Source organism: Anomaloglossus baeobatrachus, chromosome 4 (genome assembly GCF_048569485.1).
Source record: "Anomaloglossus baeobatrachus isolate aAnoBae1 chromosome 4, aAnoBae1.hap1, whole genome shotgun sequence".
Classification (NCBI taxonomy): Eukaryota; Metazoa; Chordata; class Amphibia; order Anura; family Aromobatidae; genus Anomaloglossus; species Anomaloglossus baeobatrachus.
This window is the reverse complement of record NC_134356.1, coordinates 23505964-23529286: the sequence shown is the minus strand read 5'-3', so window position 1 is coordinate 23529286 and position 23323 is coordinate 23505964. Positions and strand designations below refer to the sequence as shown.

General features: G+C 44.4%; 1 protein-coding gene across 1 annotated transcript in view; it reads left to right on the top strand.

Annotated features, from left to right (window-relative positions):
• Positions 1-3446: 3446 nt before the first annotated feature.
• DGKI (diacylglycerol kinase iota) overlaps positions 3447-23323 on the top strand; it is a 197162-nt gene continuing 177285 nt past the window's right edge. The window contains exons 1-4 of the mRNA XM_075343835.1: positions 3447-3530; positions 19312-19386; positions 19649-19705; positions 20339-20437. Coding sequence (XP_075199950.1) covers positions 19369-19386; positions 19649-19705; positions 20339-20437 — 174 coding nt within the window. The 5' untranslated portion in view covers positions 3447-3530; positions 19312-19368. The remainder of the gene's footprint in view (positions 3531-19311; positions 19387-19648; positions 19706-20338; positions 20438-23323) is intronic.

Genomic DNA, 23323 nt, shown 5'->3' with positions numbered 1-23323 from the left:
CACTTGTATGGGAATTTCAAAATTTGCAGAGCACATATGTGATGATCCAGGACTGGTATTCCACTATCCAGAGTTTTCCAGACCTGGCCTGGTCATGTCAGGGGTTGACTCCCATCTGCCTTGTTCCGGTTTCAGGAGACACTATATCTGGGCGCTGCACCAGCATTCCTGTGCTAGTTATAGTTTTGCTGTGCAGCCTGTGACTGGCTCTGGTAAGATTTCCTGTTTGATATGACTCCTTGTTACCGTGCCCTGACCTGTACCCTTCCCCGTTCGTCCGTCTGTCCCAGTCCCTGACTTCCCGCTCCTGTCAGTTGTTTACCATCCTGGTTCATCCTCTTCCCGTGTTTGTGTCTCCTCACCCTCCAGGCTTGTCTTCTGTTCCCTGTGCCCTTTGTGTTTCCCTCCATACCTGATCTCCCGGCTTCCGACCTCGGTTCTGTTTTCTGACCTGATCTTGATCCTCCCTCTGCACTGACTTGACTTCCCGGCTAGACCCTGACTTCTTGACTACTCTATTGCCCCCTGGTGGATCGCCTGTGACCTGCCTGCTGAAGATACTCTGCTGTACTTCAGCCTCCCTTCTGTTTCAGTGTTACTTTGACTCTCCTTCACAACACTGCTGCCACCTAGTGGGGAATACGCTGTACTACTTCTCACCAGCCCTTTGTACAGCGTGACAATATACGGTAGATAGGAATGAGGAGGTGACTGTGCATGGGCAGCTCTTGCTATTCACCTGTATGGGAATTCCAAAAATTACAGAGCACAAGAATGAAAAAGTGTTTGCGCATGCGCAGTTTTCTGGTATTCACTTGTGTGGGAATTCCAAAAATTTCTGCGTTCATAGATAGGAATGAGGAGGTGATGGTGCATGGGCAGCTCTTGCTATTCACCTGTATGGGAGTTCCAGAAATTGCAATGCGCAAAGACAAGAATGAAAAAGTGTTTGCGCATGTGTGGTTTTCTCTATTCACTTTTATGGGAATTCCAAAAATTGTAGAGTGTGTAGATAGGAATGATGAGGTGACTGCGCATGAGCCACTCTCGCTATTCACCTGTATGGGAGTTCTAAAAATTGCAGAGCTCAAAAACAAGAATGAAAAAGTGTTTCCGCATGCGCAGTTTTCTGTATTCACTTGTATGGGAATTCCAAAAACTGCAAAGCGCATAGATAGGAATGATGAGGTGACTACTCATGGGCAGCTCTTGCTATTCACCTGTATGGGAATTCCAAAAATTGCAAAGCATAAAGACAAGAATGAAAAAGTGTTTGCGCATGTCCAATATTCTATATTCACTTGTATGGGAATTCCAAAAATTGCAGAGCACAAAGACAAGAGTGATAAAGTGTCTGTGCATGCGCCGTTTTCTGTATTCACTTGTATTGGAAAATTCCACAAATTGCAGAACGTCTAGATAGGAATGAGGAGGTGACTGTGAATTGACAGCTCTCGCTATTCACCTGTATGGGAATTGCAAACATTGCACAGCACAAATACAAGAATGAAAAAGTGTTTGCGCATGCGCAGTTTACTGTATTCACTTGTATGGGAATTCCAGAAATTGCAGAGCACATATATGATGATCCAGGACTGGTATTCCTCGAGTTTCCCAGACCCGGCCTGGTCTTGTCAGGGGGTTAACTCCCATCGGCCTCGTTCCGGTTTCACTATATCTGGGCGGGCGCTGCACCAGCATTCCAGTGCTGGTTATAGTTTTGCTGTGCAGCCTGTGACTGGGTCTGGTGAGATTTCCTGTTTGATCTGACTCCTTGTTACCATGCCATGAATCAAGAGGTGGCTGCGCATGCGTGACTCTCTCCACTCATTTGCATGGAAGTTTCAAAAATTGCCAAAAATGCAGACGGGAATGAAGAAGTGGCTACGCATGCGCAGGTCTCTGAATTCACTTATATGGGAGTGCCATAAATGATGTCACATGCTGACGGGAAGGAGGTGATGGCCTTAAATCTGCGGCTTTTTCTATTTTTTATGGAATTTTTAGAATAAAGTAGGGAGCGGCTCATGTAAGGCCACCTCTAGATTCCCATTAAGGCACTCAGCAACTTTTGGAAATCCAATACAAGTGAATGGAGAGAACGGCGCATGCGCAGCCACCTGTATTCCTAACAACAAAGCTCAGTCTCTACAAGGATGCAGTGTGACACACATCTATCAGATATTTGAAGGGGGTGAATAATTTTGCATTTGCAGACGTACACGTTAAAAGAAATGTTTTCTAATAGAAGGGACAGATGCACATTTTCCTACAGCGGCCACTACAGGAGAAGTGTGGTATTACAAGTCACCCAGCAGAGTGAATAGACGACCATGTAATATGAGGTCACGTTGAGTCCTCCAGAGGGGGAGACGCTCTTTGTAAGGGGTTGTCCTATTTACAAATAGTAATTTCCACCATGTTCTCCGTAACCAGAAACTGATTACTGAAGGTTTCTTGTATTTTGTTTGCAGGAAAGCCATTTCCCGATCAGGACTTCAGCACCTGGCGCCGGTGCACTGCCCGACCCTGACCGTCTCCAACGGACCCCTGAAGGAGCCTCGCACCAGTCTGGATTGGAGTGTAAGGGTTTTTTTTCCCTTTCTATTGATCAATATGTGGATAAATGGTAAAAAAAGGGTTTGTCAAAATGTGGCAAATTAGCACCTATCTGTTCCTTATCTCAGAGATACCTCTGAAGGTAAGGAGGTCTGAGCCGCCTTCCTGACCCTATTCCTGACCAGCCCTGATCGCATACTCCAGCCCCAGGGCAGGGCCGGGACAGGAGTGTGATAAAACCAACATAGATATAAAGACAGGGGAAACAAAAACTCTATCTCACAAAGATATAAAACAAAAAGAGGTAAGGAGGAAAATAAGAGCAGGAAGGAAACAACAAGACTATGAGATAATTTGATAAAAACTCCAAACACCACACAATATAATCACCAGCAGGACTTGGATAGACAGACAGGGGGAAACAAAACTGTATCTCACAGGACGCTCACACAGAGGTATAAAACAATAAGAGGTAAGGATGAAAATAAGAGCAGGGAGGAAACAATAAGACGATGAAAGAACTCCATAAGGACTCCGAGCACCACACAATATAATTACCAGCAGGACAGGTATAGACAGACAGGGGGAACCAAATCTGTATATCACAGCACGCTCACAAAAAGGTAGAAGACAATAATAGGTAAGGAGGAAAATAAGAGCAGTGAGGAAACAACAAGGCGACAAGAGAATTCCACAACAATTCCAAGCACCATGCAATACAATCATCAGGGAAGGTCGGAGTAAAGGGACCCCACTTAGGCAGTACTCCAGTGGTTGTTATGACACGTTCCGGCCACTAGTTGGCAGTGATGAGCATCTGGCGCCTGATGGGACAGGTAACATGACATATGAATAACTGGTTGTTTGCCGTGCAGGAGAACGCGGTGAACGGGGAGCACCTCTGGCAGGAGACCAATGTATCGGGGGACCTGTGTTATCTGGGGGAAGAGAACTGCCAAGTCAAGTTTTCTGTGAGTACGAGGTCATTTACTGAAACGAGGCGCGGGGTGAACGTTTTCAGAAAGTGTTTTTCTTAAAGGATTAATCACGGATAAGAAAAAAAGTTCCTCCTTCGTTACCAGAATTGTTCCTATGAATACGGATGAATTGCAATACCAGACCCTGCCAGAAGAGGGGAGCGGCGCTGTTTGTGGACAGAAGCTTTGATTGTTGGACGCTGCTATTGATTGTGGAAATAGTCTTTAATAACAGGGGGCTTTTATACCAGCGATATGGACCAGTGTATTATGCCCCTCCACTTTACACCTTTCAGTAGTTCTTATGACTTTCCATCCTACTCTCTTCCTTCTGGGAAGGATTTCTACAAGATTTTGGAGGCGTCTGTGGAAATTTTTGCTCCTTCATCCTGAAAAGCATTTATGGGGGTCAGATGCTGATGTTGGGGGAGGACGGGCTCACAATCTCCCCTATATGGCTCAGCATTGTGCTTGGTGATGCATGGCTCGGCATTGTGCTTGGTGATGTACGGCTCAGCATTGTGCTTGGTGATGTACGGCTCAGCATTGTGCTTGGTGATGTACGGCTCAGCATTGTGCTTGGGGATGGATGGCTGAATGCTCGGCCATGAAGCTCCCGGCGGGCGCAGTGTTTGTGCTGGTATTACCGGAGGAGGTCTATGAGGGCCGGATGTTGTACACCGGGGGATGAGGGCCGGAGGTTATACACTGGGGGATGAGGGCCGGAGGTTATACACCGGGGGATGAGGGCCGGAGGTTATACACTGGGGGATGAGGGCCGGAGGTTATACACCAGGAGATGAGGGCCGGAGGTTATACACCAGGAGATGAGGGCCGGAGGTTATACACCAGGAGATGAGGGCCGGAGGTTATACACTGGGGGATGAGGGCTGGAGGTTATACACCGGGGGATGAGGGCCGGAGGTTATACACCGGGGGATGAGGGCCGGAGGTTATACACCGGGGGATGAGGGCCAGAGGTTATACACCAGGAGATGAGGGCCGGAGGTTATACACCGGGGGATGAGGGCCGGAGGTTATACACCGGGGGATGAGGGCCGGAGGTTATACACCGGGGGATGAGGGCCGGAGGTTATACACCGTGGGATGAGGGCCGGAAGTTATACACCAGGGATGAGGGCTGGAGGTTATACACTGGGGGATGAGGGCCGGAGGTTATACACCAGGGATGAGGGCTGGAGGTTATACACCGGGGGATGAGGGCCGGAGGTTATACACCGGGGGATGAGGGCCGGAGGTTATACACCGGGGGATGAGGGCCGGAGGTTATACACCGGGGGATGAGGGCTGGAGGTTATACACCGGGGGATGAGGGCCGGAGGTTATACACCGGGGGATGAGGGCTGCAGGTTATACGCCGGGGGATGAGGGCCGGAGGTTATACACCGGGGGATGAGGGCCGGAGGTTATACACCGGGGGATGAGGGCCGGAGGTTATACACCGGGTGATGAGGGCCGGAGGTTATACACCGGGGGATGAGGGCCGGAGGTTATACACCGGGGGATGAGGGCTGGAGGTTATACACCGGGGGATGAGGGCCGGAGGTTATACACCGGGGGATGAGAGCCGGAGGTTATACACCGGGGGATGAGTGTGACGGGGTATGCAACAGAGCAGTGAGGGACGCCAGGCCAAGGAACAATCCAAAGGGCTTTATTGGAACCACAAAGAATAAGCAGCAAACATAAATATAAATCCTTCAAATCTGCAAGGAGTCCACAACAGAAAAACAAAAGATCCAGGGGCACCGCTTGGTATTCCGATGCCAGGGGAATTAGGGCAATGGTCCTTATATGAGTTCCTTGAGTCCAACAGGTGAACAACAAAACACAATCCCATTTGGCCGCGGATCTCCAGTCTGTAACAGTCCACACACACAGACCCCAGGATCCAGCCTCAGCTATGGATCCTAGTCCTTCTCCAGCCGAGCTCCAACTAACTGAACTAACATGTTCTTCTCTCCTGGGATCAGCCCCTTAGGTGGGTACACCTCCCCCTGGCCATTTGATGCATGAATGGACTTTAGACTGCTGGCTCTGTTCTGTTTACCAAGTTGTAGATTGGAGAAGTCCCATGCTGAGAAGAACAATATATATATGCAACCCCCACCAAATCAATGACAATAGCTACTGCTGAAGCCTGATTGCAATATGATACAGGCTGGGGGAAGGTATGGTCACTTACATCACAAGACATAGTATTACAGCAAATACAGAGAGAAGGTAAAATACATCACATGGCATCTTATACAAAAATATGGGATGGAGAAAACTACATTCATCATGACAATTCCTTCCCCTCCCAACTTGTGTACGTACTAGGGACCTCTACAGGTCGCTAGTTAAGTACACGCAGGCATGGCTGACAGGACTCAAGGCTCCTCTTGCCTGGACAGTCCATCTGCATTTTGGGTGTTGGCTTCTTTAGTGTATGATGAAGATGTAGGGTTGAATGTTCGGCTCCAGTTTGTATCCTCCTTCACTTAAACTCTGCTTCCTGCACCCACAAATCGGCATTGTATATCTCCCACATCATTGCCTTGGAGAATGTCTGCAGGAAGGCCGCTCATCACACCGATTATGCATTGTTTTGCCCTAAAGCCATAATCCAGGGTCACACTCGCTCTTGGAATGTATCTTTGAGTACCTCCAGCCAATTCAATGGCAATTCCTGGTCCCTGTTGAATTGCTTCTGGTTGAATTACTCGGGGATCTGCGATGGTGAGAAAAGCCCCAGTGTCACGAAAGCCAATAACTTTTTGGCCATCCAGCACGACCTCCTGTAGATGTTTATGCTGAAGATCATAAAAACGCGTGGCTGTGGCTCGCATTCCATAGACTCCTGGTAGGGAAGTCAACATATCAGGGTCACTTGGCAAATCATCAGGGCCTGAATCCAGCTCTTCTCCTGCTGAAGGTGTCTGTAGATAATGGACAGGCAAAGGTGGTCTGCAGCTGTTCTGCCTCTGAACACCTGGACAGTGAGCTTGCAGATGACCAGGCTGCCCACATTGATAACATCTGTGCTGCGTCTCACTCCTTCCAGTTTGCCTTCTGGAGAAGTAGGTAGGAGACCTTGGTGACTGATAGGGAGGTGCAGGTGCTGGAGGTGGTTGTCGATTTGGAGGATGACTCCACTGGATAGATGGGCATGTGGCCCGCAGATGTCCGGGATGCCCACAGCTATAACATCTCCGCTCTTCTACTTTCTCTCCTCGTCGTATTCCAAAAAATGTGGTAGAAACAACTTGAGGCACGTACACACGGGTATCCACATGAGGTAGTGATCTAGGTCCAGGAACATTGGACACTGAAGGACAAGGAACCTCTGGAGTTGAGGAGCTGGTCATTTTTGCTCCCTCTGCTAGCAGCTTCTTCCATTGAGGCTTGATGGTGAGAGCCTCATCAGCTAGAGCTGCAGCTTCCTCCACAGTGGCTGGTCTCCTTTCACGCACCCATTCCCAGATCTCAGCGGGGCACTTGAAGTAAAACTGCTCTTTTAGGAGGACCTGGAGGACGGTCTCCAAGGTTAAGGCCTCCTCTGCCTCCAGCCAACGATGCCACAGATGTTTGAGTTTGTGGGCATACATCTGGAAGGACACTTCCTCATCACATGCTAAAGTACGCAACTGAGTCCTGTAAGTGTCTGGCGTTACAGCATAATGTTCTAGAATAGTCTGTTTAATATCCGCATACTCACAGTTCCACCGAGGGTCCATAGCTCTATAGGCTGCAGCAGCTCCACCCTCTAAGAGCCCAACCAGATGCCGGACGCGCTCCCTTTCTGGGACTTCCATTAATCGACACTGATGCTCAAAGTCCTGGAAGAAGCCCTCAATGTCACCAGCAGCCTCATTAAACTGCTTGAAGTCTTTGCGGGACACCCTGGGAAGTTCCCTCATGATGGGTGCTGGGGTTACAGTCTGTCTGGAACCTCTCGCGGCTTCCACAGCGAGCTGCTTATCCATCAATGCCATCTCCTCCATCCTGCGCTCCTTCTCTTTAGCTCCACGCATGACCTCCATCTTATATTCTATGGTGGTCTCCTCTCCCAGCAAGGCCATCTCCTCCTTGTACCACACAACCCATTGACTTTTTTGGGTATTTACCTCCGGCTCCCGTCTTTGCTGTGGAAATTGTTCCTCGGTGCCATCTTGCAGGCAAGCGTTTTCCAATGGCTCAATTAGTTGCTCCTTAGAGAGTCCTTTGTAGCCGACACCTAATTCACGTGCCTTTGTTTGTAGGCTTACCACAGTCCAGTTCCTGTATCCTGAGGTTCTGGTTTCAGACGTTGATTGGCCGTTGTCCTCCATTTCTTCTGCTCTGATCCCGCCGCTGCCAACCAGTTTGTGACGGGGTATGCAACAGAGCAGTGAGGGACGCCAGGCCAAGGAACAATCCAAAGGGCTTTATTGGAACCACAAAGAATAAGCAGCAAACATAAATATAAATCCTTCAAATCTGCAAGGAGTCCACAACAGAAAAACAAAAGATCCAGGGGCACCGCCTGGTATTCCGATGCCAGGGGAATTAGGGCAATGGTCCTTATATGAGTTCCTTGAGTCCAACAGGTGAACAACAAAACACAATCCCACGTGGCCGCGGATCTACAGTCTGTAACAGTCCACACACAGGCACTAGGATCCAGCCTCAGCTATGGATCCTAGTCCTTCTCCAGCCGAGCTCCAACTAACTGAACTAACATGTTCTTCTCTCCTGGGATCAGCCCCTTAGGTGGGCACACCTCCCCCTGGCCATTTGATGCATGAATGGACTTTAGACTGCTGGCTCTGTTCTGTTTACCAAGTTGTAGATTGGAGAAGTCCCATGCTGAGAAGAACAATATATATATGCAACCCCCACCAAATCAATGACAATAGCTACTGCTGAAGCCTGACTGCAATATGATACAGGCTGGGGGGAAGGTATGGTCACTTACATCCCAAGACATAGTATTACAGCAAATACAGTGAGAAGGTAAAATACATCACATGGCATCTTATACAAAAATATGGGATGGAGAAAACTACATACATCATGACAATGAGGGCCAGAGGTTATACACCAGGGGATGAGGGCCAGATGTTATACACCGGGGGATGAGGGCCGGAGGTTATACACCGGGGGATGAGGGCCGGAGGTTATACACCGGGGGATGAGGGCCGGAGGTTATACACCGGGGGATGAGGGCCGGAGGTTATACACCGGGGGATGAGGGCCGGAGGTTATACACCGGGGGTGAGGGGCATTGACTAAGTTGTGGGTCCCAGTACTTGTCCCCTCACACTTCTAGGAGCACCACCTATCTGAATACTGAGGTCTCCGGCCCCGGCGGGTGGGGAGAGGGGGCACTATTACACCTTATTCTTACATACATCTGTGACTTTATATAATACCCACTCGCCTCGGGTTGTCAGACAGGCATGAAACGCGTTTCGCCTTTCCCAGAAGTTTTCCCTCTGTCTGGAGAGCACAGGTTGTGCCATGTTCTGCTCCCGCTGTCGTCTCCCGACCTGCTGGCATCTGTATTTGCACAATATCCACTAATTAGGCTCAATTTGTATCTTCCCGAGCGGCCCCGGGGCCCGGTAACCTCAGCCTAACCCGAGCTCTGTTTATTCTGCACCCGCCCCGATGGCTGGCATTGAAGTTGGTAATCCGCTATCTCCGCTCATCCCCTGCAGTAAGTGTATGGCGTAATTAGCCCCCAATACTGAACGACAGAATTTTTTTTTTTTTAGGCTGTTGCCATAGCAACGGGGGTTGCCATAGAGAAGAATTAGTGTGTATGAGTTCGGTCCGCTCCCGTAGGGATGGGCTGCCACGTTGTGTTATGTGTCTGCGGACAGCGCTGCTGAGGCGGAGGGGTTTGGGAAGGAAAGGGGGGTAATCGGTTCCCTTCCATCATTGGCCCCAGGGAGACCTGCGGAGCGCGAAGTGACAACAAGGAGCAGAAATGTAGCTCGATTTTATTTTATTTAACTTTTTTTTTATCTGTGCTCTCGGCAGATTTATGAAAACTGCCTAAAAGTCAAACTGTCGAGGCATTAAATGGCACAGAAAGGGCACAACATGGCTCTACGGATGAGGCCTCGGCATTATTTATCTGGGCACGGTGTAAAGTGTGTGCATTGTATATCTGGGCACGGTGTAAAGTGTGTGCATTGTATATCTGGGCACGGTGTAAAGTGTGTGCATTGTATATCTGGGCATGGTGTAAAGTGTGTGCATTGTATATCTGGGCACGGTGTAAAGTGTGTGCATTGTATATCTGGGCATGGTGTAAAGTGTGTGCATTGTATATCTGGGCATGGTGTAAAGTGTGTGCATTGTATATCTGGGCACGGTGTAAAGTGTGTGCATTGTATATCTGGGCACGGTGTAAAGTGTGTGCATTGTATATCTGGGCATGGTGTAAAGTGCGTGCATTGTATATCTGGGCACGGTGTAAAGTGTGTGCATTGTATATCTGGGCACGGTGTAAAGTGTGTGCATTGTATATCTAGGCACGGTGTAAAGTGTGTGCATTGTATATCTGGGCACGGTGTAAAGTGTGTGCATTGTATATCTGGGCACGGTGTAAAGTGTGTGCATTGTATATCTGGGCACGGTGTAAAGTGTGTGCATTGTATATCTGGGCACGGTGTAAAGTGTGTGCATTGTATATCTGGGCACGGTGTAAAGTGTGTGCATTGTATATCTGGGCACGGTGTAAAGTGTGTGCATTGTATATCTGGGCACGGTGTAAAGTGCGTGCATTGTATATCTGGGCACGGTGTAAAGTGTGTGCATTGTATATCTGGGCACGGTGTAAAGTGTGTGCATTGTATATCTGGGCACGGTGTAAAGTGTGTGCATTGTATATCTGGGCATGGTGTAAAGTGTGTGCATTGTATATCTGGGCATGGTGTAAAGTGTGTGCATTGTATATCTGGGCACGGTGTAAAGTGTGTGCATTGTATATCTGGGCACGGTGTAAAGTGTGTGCATTGTATATCTGGGCACGGTGTAAAGTGTGTGCATTGTATATCTGGGCACGGTGTAAAGTGTGTGCATTGTATATCTGGGCACGGTGTAAAGTGTGTGCATTGTATATCTGGGCATGGTGTAAAGTGTGTGCATTGTATATCTGGGCATGGTGTAAAGTGTGTGCATTGTATATCTGGGCACGGTGTAAAGTGTGTGCATTGTATATCTGGGCATGGTGTAAAGTGCGTGCATTGTATATCTGGGCAAGGTGTAAAGTGTGTGCATTGTATATCTGGGCATGGTGTAAAGTGTGTGCATTGTATATCTGGGCACGGTGTAAAGTGCGTGCATTGTATATCTGGGCACGGTGTAAAGTGTGTGCATTGTATATCTGGGCACGGTGTAAAGTGTGTGCATTGTATATCTGGGCACGGTGTAAAGTGTGTGCATTGTATATCTGGGCACGGTGTAAAGTGTGTGCATTGTATATCTGGGCACGGTGTAAAGTGTGTGCATTGTATATCTGGGCACGGTGTAAAGTGTGTGCATTGTATATCTGGGCACGGTGTAAAGTGTGTGCATTGTATATCTGGGCACGGTGTAAAGTGTGTGCATTGTATATCTGGGCACGGTGTAAAGTGCGTGCATTGTATATCTGGGCACGGTGTAAAGTGTGTGCATTGTATATCTGGGCATGGTGTAAAGTGCGTGCATTGTATATCTGGGCATGGTGTAAAGTGTGTGCATTGTATATCTGGGCATGGTGTAAAGTGTGTGCATTGTATATCTGGGCATGGTGTAAAGTGCGTGCATTGTATATCTGGGCACGGTGTAAAGTGTGTGCATTGTATATCTGGGCACGGTGTAAAGTGTGTGCATTGTATATCTGGGCATGGTGTAAAGTGTGTGCATTGTATATCTGGGCATGGTATAAAGTGTGTGCATTGTATATCTGGGCAGGGTGTAAAGTGTGTGCATTGTATATCTGGGCACGGTGTAAAGTGTGTGCATTGTATATCTGGGCACGGTGTAAAGTGTGTGCATTGTATATCTGGGCACGGTGTAAAGTGTGTGCATTGTATATCTGGGCACGGTGTAAAGTGTGTGCATTGTATATCTGGGCATGGTGTAAAGTGTGTGCATTGTATATCTGGGCATGGTGTAAAGTGTGTGCATTGTATATCTGGGCACGGTGTAAAGTGTGTGCATTGTATATCTGGGCATGGTGTAAAGTGTGTGCATTGTATATCTGGGCATGGTGTAAAGTGTGTGCATTGTATATCTGGGCACGGTGTAAAGTGTGTGCATTGTATATCTGGGCACGGTGTAAAGTGTGTGCATTGTATATCTGGGCACGGTATAAAGTGTGTGCATTGTATATCTGGGCATGGTGTAAAGTGTGTGCATTGTATATCTGGGCACGGTGTAAAGTGTGTGCATTGTATATCTGGGCACGGTGTAAAGTGTGTGCATTGTATATCTGGGCACGGTGTAAAGTGTGTGCATTGTATATCTGGGCACGGTGTAAAGTGTGTGCATTGTATATCTGGGCATGGTGTAAAGTGTGTGCATTGTATATCTGGGCACGGTATAAAGTGTGTGCATTGTATATCTGGGCATGGTGTAAAGTGTGTGCATTGTATATCTGGGCACGGTATAAAGTGTGTGCATTGTATATCTGGGCATGGTGTAAAGTGTGTGCATTGTATATCTGGGCACGGTGTAAAGTGTGTGCATTGTATATCTGGGCACGGTGTAAAGTGTGTGCATTGTATATCTGGGCACGGTGTAAAGTGTGTGCATTGTATATCTGGGCACGGTGTAAAGTGTGTGCATTGTATATCTGGGCATGGTGTAAAGTGTGTGCATTGTATATCTGGGCACGGTGTAAAGTGTGTGCATTGTATATCTGGGCACGGTGTGAAGTGTGTGCATTGTATATCTGGGCACGGTGTAAAGTGTGTGCATTGTATATCTGGGCACGGTGTAAAGTGTGTGCATTGTATATCTGGGCATGGTGTAAAGTGTGTGCATTGTATATCTGGGCATGGTATAAAGTGTGTGCATTGTATATCTGGGCACGGTGTAAAGTGTGTGCATTGTATATCTGGGCACGGTGTGAAGTGTGTGCATTGTATATCTGGGCACGGTGTAAAGTGTGTGCATTGTATATCTGGGCACGGTGTAAAGTGTGTGCATTGTATATCTGGGCACGGTGTAAAGTGTGTGCATTGTATATCTGGGCATGGTGTAAAGTGTGTGCATTGTATATCTGGGCATGGTATAAAGTGTGTGCATTGTATATCTGGGCACGGTGTAAAGTGTGTGCATTGTATATCTGGGCATGGTGTAAAGTGTGTGCATTGTATATCTGGGCACGGTGTGAAGTGTGTGCATTGTATATCTGGGCACGGTGTGAAGTGTGTGCATTGTATATCTGGGCACGGTGTAAAGTGTGTGCATTGTATATCTGGGCACGGTGTAAAGTGTGTGCATTGTATATCTGGGCACGGTGTAAAGTGTGTGCATTGTATATCTGGGCATGGTGTAAAGTGTGTGCATTGTATATCTGGGCATGGTGTAAAGTGTGTGCATTGTATATCTGGGCACGGTGTAAAGTGTGTGCATTGTATATCTGGGCACGGTGTAAAGTGTGTGCATTGTATATCTGGGCACGGTGTAAAGTGTGTGCATTGTATATCTGGGCACGGTGTAAAGTGTGTGCATTGTATATCTGGGCACGGTGTAAAGTGTGTGCATTGTATATCTGGGCACGGTGTAAAGTGTGTGCATTGTATATCTGGGCACGGTGTAAAGTGTGTGCATTGTATATCTGGGCACGGTGTAAAGTGTGTGCATTGTATATCTGGGCACGGTGTAAAGTGTGTGCATTGTATATCTGGGCACGGTGTAAAGTGTGTGCATTGTATATCTGGGCACGGTGTAAAGTGTGTGCATTGTATATCTGGGCACGGTGTAAAGTGTGTGCATTGTATATCTGGGCACGGTGTGAAATCTGATGATTATTTATCTAGGAACTGAGTTTTTGATCATTAGCTATTCAGTTATTGTATGAGTCCTGTGCCTTATTTATCTGAGCACTGTGTGATATCTCTGAATTATTTATCTGGGCATCATGTGAAACATTTGCATTGTTTATCTGGGCACTGTAGGAAATTAGGTTAGGAAACGTGTATTTCTTATCTGGGCACTGTAAGAAATCTGTAAATTATTTATCTGGGCACTGTATGAAGCGAGTGCATTGTATATCTTGCGTGATATGATACATGTACATTATTTATCTGGGCACTGGATGAAGCGAGTGCATTGTATATCTTGGCGTGATATGATACATGTACATTATTTATCTGGGCACTGGATGAAATCTATGGATGAAATCTATGCATTGTATATATGGGCACTGTATGAAGAGCAAACATTTTTTATCTGGGCATGATATGAAGCCTGTGCATTATTTATCTGGGCATCGTGTGAAGCAAGTGCATATTTATCTGGGCATTATAGGAAATCTGTGCAAAAAATATATATTGGCATGGCATGAAATGTGTGCATTATGTGTCTGGGCACTGTACGATTCTGCGTTAGCTACTTAGTAATTGTATGGAATCTGTGCATTATTTATCAAGGCACTGTATGAATCCTGTCTGTTATGTATCTGGGCACTGTATGTACCATGTACATTACTTATCTGGGCAGTGTTTGAAATCTGGGCATTTATTATCTGGACACTGTATGAAATCTGGGCATTTATTATCTGGACACTGTATGAAATCTGGGCATTTATTATCTGGACACTGTATGAAATCTGGGCATTTATTATCTGGACACTGTATGAAATCTGGGCATTTATTATCTGGACACTGTATGAAATCTGGGCATTTATTATCTGGACACTGTATGAAATCTGGGCATTTATTATCTGGACACTGTATGAAATCTGGGCATTTATTATCTGGACACTGTATGAAATCTGGGCATTTATTATCTGGGCACTGTATGAAATGTGGGCATTATTTATCTGGGCACTGTAGGATATCTGTAAATGATTTATTTGGAGACTATATGAACACTGGGCAGTATTTATCAGGGCCTCATGGGAAACCTTTGTATTCTTAATCTGGGCACTGTAGGAAACATGTTCATTATTTATCTGGGCACTGTAAGAAACCTGTAAGTTGTTTATCTGGGCACTGTATGAAGCGTGTGCATTGTACATCTGGACATGTTATTATACATGTCCATTATTTATCTGGGCACTGAAGAAACTGTAAATTATGTATCTGGGCACGGTGTGAAATCTGTACATTTTTTATCTGGGCACTGTATGAAATCAGTGCACTATTTACCTGGGCATGGTATGAAGCATGTGCATTATATATCTGGGCACTGTATGAAAAATGATAATTATTTATCTGGGCACTGTATGAAATCAGTGCATAATTTATCTGGGCATGTTATGAAGCATGTGCATTATTTATCTGATCGCTGTATGAAGTGTGTGCATTGTGTATCTGTGCCCGGTGTTAAGTGGAAGTATTATTTATCTAGGCACTGGATGAAATCTGTACGTTATTTGTTTCGGCACGGTATTAACCCCAGCCCTTATACAGTATATCTGGGCACTGTACGATATTGCATTGGCTATTTAGTTACTGTATATACCTTGGGCATTATTTATCTGGGCACTCTATGTACCCTGGGCTTTATTTATCTGGGCACTCTATGTACCATGGGCATTATTTATCTGGTTACTCTATGTACCCTGGGCATTATTTATCTAGGTACTTTATGTACCCTGGGCATTATTTATCTGGGCACACTATGTACCCTGGGCATTATTTATCTGGGCACACTATGTACCCTGGGCTTTATTTATCTGGGCACACTATGCACCCTGGGCATTATTTATCTGGGCACACTATGTACCGGAGGCATTATTTATCTGTGCACTCTATGTACCCTGGGCATTATTTATCTGGGCACGCTATGTACCGGAGGCATTATTTATCTGGGCACACTATGTACCCTGGGCATTATTTATCTGTGCACTCTATGTACCCTGGGCATTATTTATCTGGGCACTCTATGTACCATGGGCATTATTTATCTGGTTACTCTATGTACCCTGGGCATTATTTATCTAGGTACTTTATGTACCCTGGGCATTATTTATCTGGGCACACTATGTACCCTGGGCATTATTTATCTGGGCACACTATGTACCCTGGGCTTTATTTATCTGGGCACACTATGCACCCTGGGCATTATTTATCTGGGCACACTATGTACCGGAGGCATTATTTATCTGTGCACTCTATGTACCCTGGGCATTATTTATCTGGGCACGCTATGTACCGGAGGCATTATTTATCTGGGCACACTATGTACCCTGGGCATTATTTATCTGGGCACGCTATGTACCGGAGGCATTATTTATCTGGTACTCTGTGTACCCTGGGCATTATTTATCTGTGCACTCTATGTACCGGGGCATTATTTATCTGGTCACTCTATGTACCCTAGGCATTATTTATCTGGGCACTCTATGTACCCTGGGCATTATTTATCTGGGCACACTATGTACCCTGGGCATTATTTATCTGTGCACTCTATGTACCGGGGGCATTATTTATCTGGGCACACTATGTACCCTGGGCATTATTTATCTGGGCACACTATGTACTCTGGGCATTATTTATCTGTGCACTCTATGTACCGGGGCATTATTTATCTGGTCACTCTATGTACCCTAGGCATTATTTATCTGGGCACTCTATGTACCCTGGGCATTATTTATCTGGGCACACTATGTACCCTGGGCATTATTTATCTGGGCACACTATGTACCGGAGGCATTATTTATCTGGTACTCTGTGTACCCTGGGCATTATTTATCTGTGCACTCTATGTACCGGGGCATTATTTATCTGGGCACTCTATGTACCCTGGGCATTATTTATCTGTGCACTCTATGTACCGGAGGCATTATTTATCTGGTACTCTGTGTACCCTGGGCATTATTTATCTGTGCACTCTATGTACCGGGGCATTATTTATCTGGGCACTCTATGTACCCTGGGCATTATTTATCTGGGCACTCTATGTACCCTGGGCATTATTTATCTAGGCACTCTATGTACCGGGGGCATTATTTATCTGGTCACTCTATGTACCCTGGGCATTATTTATCTGGGCACTCTATGTACCCTGGGCATTATTTATCTGGTCACTCTATGTACCGGGGGCATTATTTATCTGGTACTCTATGTACCCTGGGCATTATTTATCTGGTACTCTATGTACCCTGGGCATTATTTATCTAGGCACTCTATGTACCCTGGGCATTATTTATCTGGTCACTCTATGTACCGGGGGCATTATTTATCTGGTACTCTATGTACCGGGGCATTATTTATCTGTGCACTCTATGTACCCTGGGCATTATTTATCTGGGCACTCTATGTACCCTGGGCATTATTTATCTGGGCACTCTATGTACCCTGGGCATTATTTATCTGGGCACTCTATGTACCCTGGGCATTATTTATCTGGTACTCTATGTACCCTGGGCATTATTTATCTAGGCACTCTATGTACCCTGGGCATTATTTATCTGGGCACTCTATGTACCCTGGGCATTATTTATCTGGGCACTCTATGTACCCTGGGCATTATTTATCTGGGCACTCTATGTACCCTGGGCATTATTTATCTGGGCACTCTATGTACCCTGGGCATTATTTATCTGGTACTCTATGTACCGGGGCATTATTTATCTGGGCACTCTATGTACCGGGGCATTATTTATCTAGGCACTCTATGTACCCTGGGCATTATTTATCTGGGCACTCTATGTACCCTGGGCATTATTTATCTGGTACTCTATGTACCCTGGGCATTATTTATCTAGGCACTCTATGTACCCTGGGCATTATTTATCTGGGCACACTATGTACCCTGGGCATTATTTATCTGGGCACGCTATGTACCGGGGGCATTATTTATCTGGTACTCTATGTACCGGGGCATTATTTATCTAGGCACTCTATGTACCCTGGGCATTATTTATTTAGGCACTCTATGTACCCTGGGCATTATTTATCTGGGCACTCTATGTACCCTGGGCATTATTTATCTGGGCACTCTATGTACCCTGGGCATTATTTATCTGGTACTCTATGTACCCTGGGCATTATTTATCTAGGCACTCTATGTACCCTGGGCATTATTTATCTGGGCACTCTATGTACCGGGGGCATTATTTATCTGGGCACACTATGTACCGGAGGCATTATTTATCTGGTACTCTATGTACCCTGGGCATTATTTATCTGTGCACTCTATGTACCCTGGGCATTATTTATCTGGTACTCTATGTACCCTGGGCATTATTTATCTAGGCACTCTATGTACCCTGGGCATTATTTATCTGTGCACTCTATGTACCGGGGCATTATTTATCTGGGCACTCTATGTACCCTGGGCATTATTTATCTGGGCACTCTATGTACCCTGGGCATTATTTATCTGGGCACTCTATGTACCGGGGGCATTATTTATCTGGGCACTCTATGTACCCTGGGCATTATTTATCTGTGCACTCTATGTACCCTGGGCATTATTTATCTGGTACTCTATGTACCCTGGGCATTATTTATCTGGGCACTCTATGTACCCTGGGCATTATTTATCTGGGCACTCTATGTACCCTGGGCATTATTTATCTGGTACTCTATGTACCGTGGGCATTATTTATCTGGTCACTCTATGTACCCTGGGCATTATTTATCTGGTCACTCTATGTACCCTGGGCATTATTTATCTGGGCACTCTATGTACCCTGGGCATTATTTATCTGGGCACTCTATGTACCCGGGGCATTATTTATCTGGTCACTCTATGTACCGGGGCATTATTTATCTGGGCACTCTATGTACCCGGGGCATTATTTATCTGGTCACTCTATGTACCCTGGGCATTATTTATCTGGTACTCTATGTACCGGGGCATTATTTATCTGGTCACTCTATGTACCCTGGGCATTATTTATCTGGTACTCTATGTACCGGGGCATTATTTATCTGGGCACTCTATGTACCCGGGGCATTATTTATCTGGTCACTCTATGTACCGGGGCATTATTTATCTGGGCACTCTATGTACCCTGGGCATTATTTATCTGGGCACTCTATGTACCCTGGGCATTATTTATCTGGCACTCTATGTACCCGGGGCATTATTTATCTGGGCACTCTATGTACCCGGGGCATTATTTATCTGGTCACTCTATGTACCGGGGCATTATTTATCTGGGCACTCTATGTACCCTGGGCATTATTTATCTGGGCACTCTATGTACCCGGGGCATTATTTATCTGGGCACTCTATGTACCCTGGGCATTATTTATCTGGTACTCTATGTACCGTGGGCATTATTTATCTGGGCACTCTATGTACCCTGGGCATTATTTATCTGGTACTCTATGTACCGTGGGCATTATTTATCTGGTCACTCTATGTACCCTGGGCATTATTTATCTGTGCACTCTATGTACCCTGGGCATTATTTATCTGGGCACTCTATGTACCCGGGGCATTATTTATCTGGGCACTCTATGTACCCGGGGCATTATTTATCTGGGCACTGTATTAGAATTTTTATGTAGGAACTGGGGAGATTTCTGGTAGTGAATTCATAGTATTTGTGCATTTCTCCCTCCGCACATTATGTAACCCGCCACCTCTGCATGTGTTTTACTACTAGAAATCCGCCCTACGGAGGAAGTGTGCCGCGTGTAAAATTGTGGTCCACGCCGCGTGTATGGAACAGCTAGACAAGGTATGTTGGCGCCATCTACTGGCAAGAGCATGAATAATTATTATCTAATAAATCACTACCCAAAAATCACAAAAATAGGCAATTACCATAAGTTGTAGTATTTGTGAGAATGTGGCTAATCAGTGATGGGGGGGGCGGTATCTGGGCGAACCATGTAACCGCGAGACTAGAGAAAATCCAATGTCCAGTTAATGTCGCCTTGTGCAATTTCTGCCGCTGATTTATGTAACCGTCTCACCTTTTCTTCTTCGGAAACCATCAGATTAATTTTAGGTGCAAACCAACATTTCGTGACGTGACCTCCCGAGCTCCGAGAGAGGTAAGAGTGCGTGAGGTCTGCGAAACCCAGGGTAAGGCGAGGAAACGTCCGGAGATATCCCCTAGACCTGCCGACAACCCCTGACAACTATGACACTATGTTATGGCATATTCTGTTGTCACTATTCGACTAGGAAACGTTGAATGGAACAGCGGGTCAATTCAACTTCTCCTAAGAGAATAGTGCTGCAGGTGGCACGTGCAACCTGCTGCTTCATACAACCTCTCCTAGTGCAACCTGCTGCTTCATACAACCTCTCCGACTCGAAAAGTGCTATAGGTTGCACATGTAACCTGCTGCTCTATTCAACTTTTCAAAGGAGAATATTGCTGTAGGTTGCACGTGCAACCTGCTGCTCCATTCAACTTCTTCTAGTCGAATAGTACTGCAGGTTGCACGTGCAACCTGCTGCTCCAGTCAACTTCTACTCATGAGGGCTTTAGGGAAAAAGTTGCAACCACCTTCCCCCAACCCTTCCAAAAATGGAAGCTAAATCTACGGTGAACACCTATAATATAATTCTGCATTCTGGGTGGAGTTACCCTTTACACCCCTGTCTCCGCTTCTCTGTGTTGCTGTCGGTGTCCACCGTGGATATCCAGCCTGACCCACGCTCTAATGGTTTTTCCTCAGGTCAGACATTTTTCTTGTTGTTCTAACCAGCAGAATTTGGTGAGGCATCACTGGGTACATCGACGACGGCAAGAAGGAAAATGCAAGCACTGCGGGAAGGTAGGAGGACGACCGGAACCGTATCCTCCAGATAAAGTGTCAGTAACTCTACTACTGTTAGTATCATCATATAATGAGCATCGGACCCCCCCGGCTATACATCATAACCTATTCATATATGCCCCTATGTACAAGAATATAACTACTATAATACTGCCCCTATGTACAAGAATATAACTACTATAATACTGCCCCTATGTACAAGAATATAACTACTATAATACTGCCCCTATGTACAAGAATATAACTACTATAATACTGCCCCTATGTTCAAGAATATAACTACTATAATACTGCCCCTATGTACAAGAATATAACTACTATAATACTGCCCCTATGTACAAGAATATAACTACTATAATACTGCCCCTATGTACAAGTATATAACTACTATAATACTGCCCCTATGTACAAGAATATAACTACTATAATACTGCCCCTATGTACAAGAATATAACTACTATAATACTGCCCCTATGTACAAGAATATAACTACTATAATACTGCTCCTATGTACAAGAATATAACTACTATAATACTGCCCCTATGTACAAGTATATAACTACTATAATACTGCCCCTATGTACAAGAATATAACTACTATAATACTGCCCCTATGTACAAGAATATAACTACTATAATACTGCCCCTATGTACAAGTATATAACTACTATAATACTGCCTCTATGTTCAAGAATATAACTACTATAATACTGCCCCCTATATACAAGAATATAACTACTATAATACTGCCTCTATGTACAAGAATATAACTACTATAATACTGCCCCTATGTATAAGAATATAACTACTATAATACTGCCCCTATGTATAAGAATATAACTGCTATAATACTGCCCCTATGTACAAGAATATAACTACTATAATACTGCCCCTATGTATAAGAATATAACTACTATAATACTGCCCCTATGTATAAGAATATAACTGCTATAATACTGCCCCTATGTACAAGAATATAACTACTATAATACTGCCCCTATGTACAAGAATATAACTACTATAATACTGCCCCTATATACAAGAATATAACTACTATAATACTGCCCCTATGTACAAGAATATAACTACTATAATACTGCCTCTATGTACAAGAATATAACTACTATAATACTGCCCCTATGTACAAGAATATAACTACTATAATACTGCTCCTATGTACAAGAATATAACTACTATAATACTGCTCCTATGTACAAGAATATAACTACTATAATACTGCCCCTATGTACAAGAATATAACTACTATAATACTGCTCCTATGTACAAGAATATAACTACTATAATACTGCCCCTATGTACAAGAATATAACTACTATAATACTGCCCCTATGTACAAGAATATAACTACTATAATACTGCCCCTATGTATAAGATTTTAACTACTATAATACTGCTCCTATGTACAAGAATATAACTATTATATTACTGCCCCTATGTACAAGAATATAACTACTATAATACTGCCCCTATGTACAAGAATATAACTACTATAATACTGCTCCTATGTACAAGAATATAACTACTATATTACTGCCTCCTATGTACAAGAATATAACTACTATAATACTGCGCCTATGTACAAGAATATAACTGCTATAATACTGCCCTCTATGTATAAGAATATAACTACTATAATACTGCTCCTATGTACAAGAATATAACTACCATAATACTGCCCCTATGTACAATAATATAACTACTATAATACTGCTCCCTATGTACAAGAATATAACTGCTATAATACTGCCCCTATGTACAAGAATATAACTACTATAATACTGCCCTCTATGTATAAGAATATAACTACTATAATACTGCTCCTATGTACAAGAATATAACTACTATAATACTGCCCCTATATACAAGAATATAACTACTATAATACTACTCCCTATATACAAGAATATAACTACTATAATACTGCTCCTATGTACAAGAATATAACTACTATAATACTGCTCCTATATACAAGAATATAACTAACTACTATAATACTGCTCCTATGTACAAGAATATAACTACTATAATACTGCCCTCTATGTATAAGAATATAACTACTATAATACTGCTCCTATGTACAAGAATATAACTACTATAATACTGCCCCTATATACAAGAATATAACTACTATAATACTACTCCCTATATACAAGAATATAACTACTATAATACTGCTCCTATGTACAAGAATATAACTACTATAATACTGCCCCTATGTACCAGAATATAACTACTATAATACTGCCCCTATGTACAAGAATTATAACTACTCTAATACTGCCCCTATGTACAAGAATATAACTACTATAATACTGCCCCTATGTATAAGAATATAACTACTATAATACTGCTCCTATGTACAGGAATATAACTACTATAATGCTGCCTCCTATGTACAAGAATATAACTACTCTAATACTGCCCCTATGTACAAGAATATAACTACTATAATACTGCCCCTATGTACAGGAATATAACTACTCTAATACTGCCCCTATGTACAAGAATATAACTACTATAATACTGCTTCTAAGTTATAAGAATATAACTCCTATAATACTGCTCCTATGTACAAGAATATAACTACTCTAATACTGCCCCTATGTACAAGAATATAACTACTATAATACTGCTTCTATGTATAAGAATATAACTCCTATAATACTGCTCCTATGTACAAGAATATAACTACTCTAATACTGCCCCTATGTACAAGAATGTAACTACTATAATACTGCCCCTGTGTACAAGAATATAACTACTCTAATACTGCCCCTATGTACAAGAATATAACTACTATAATACTGCCCTATGTATAAGAATATAACTACTATAATACTGCCCCTATGTACAAGAATATAA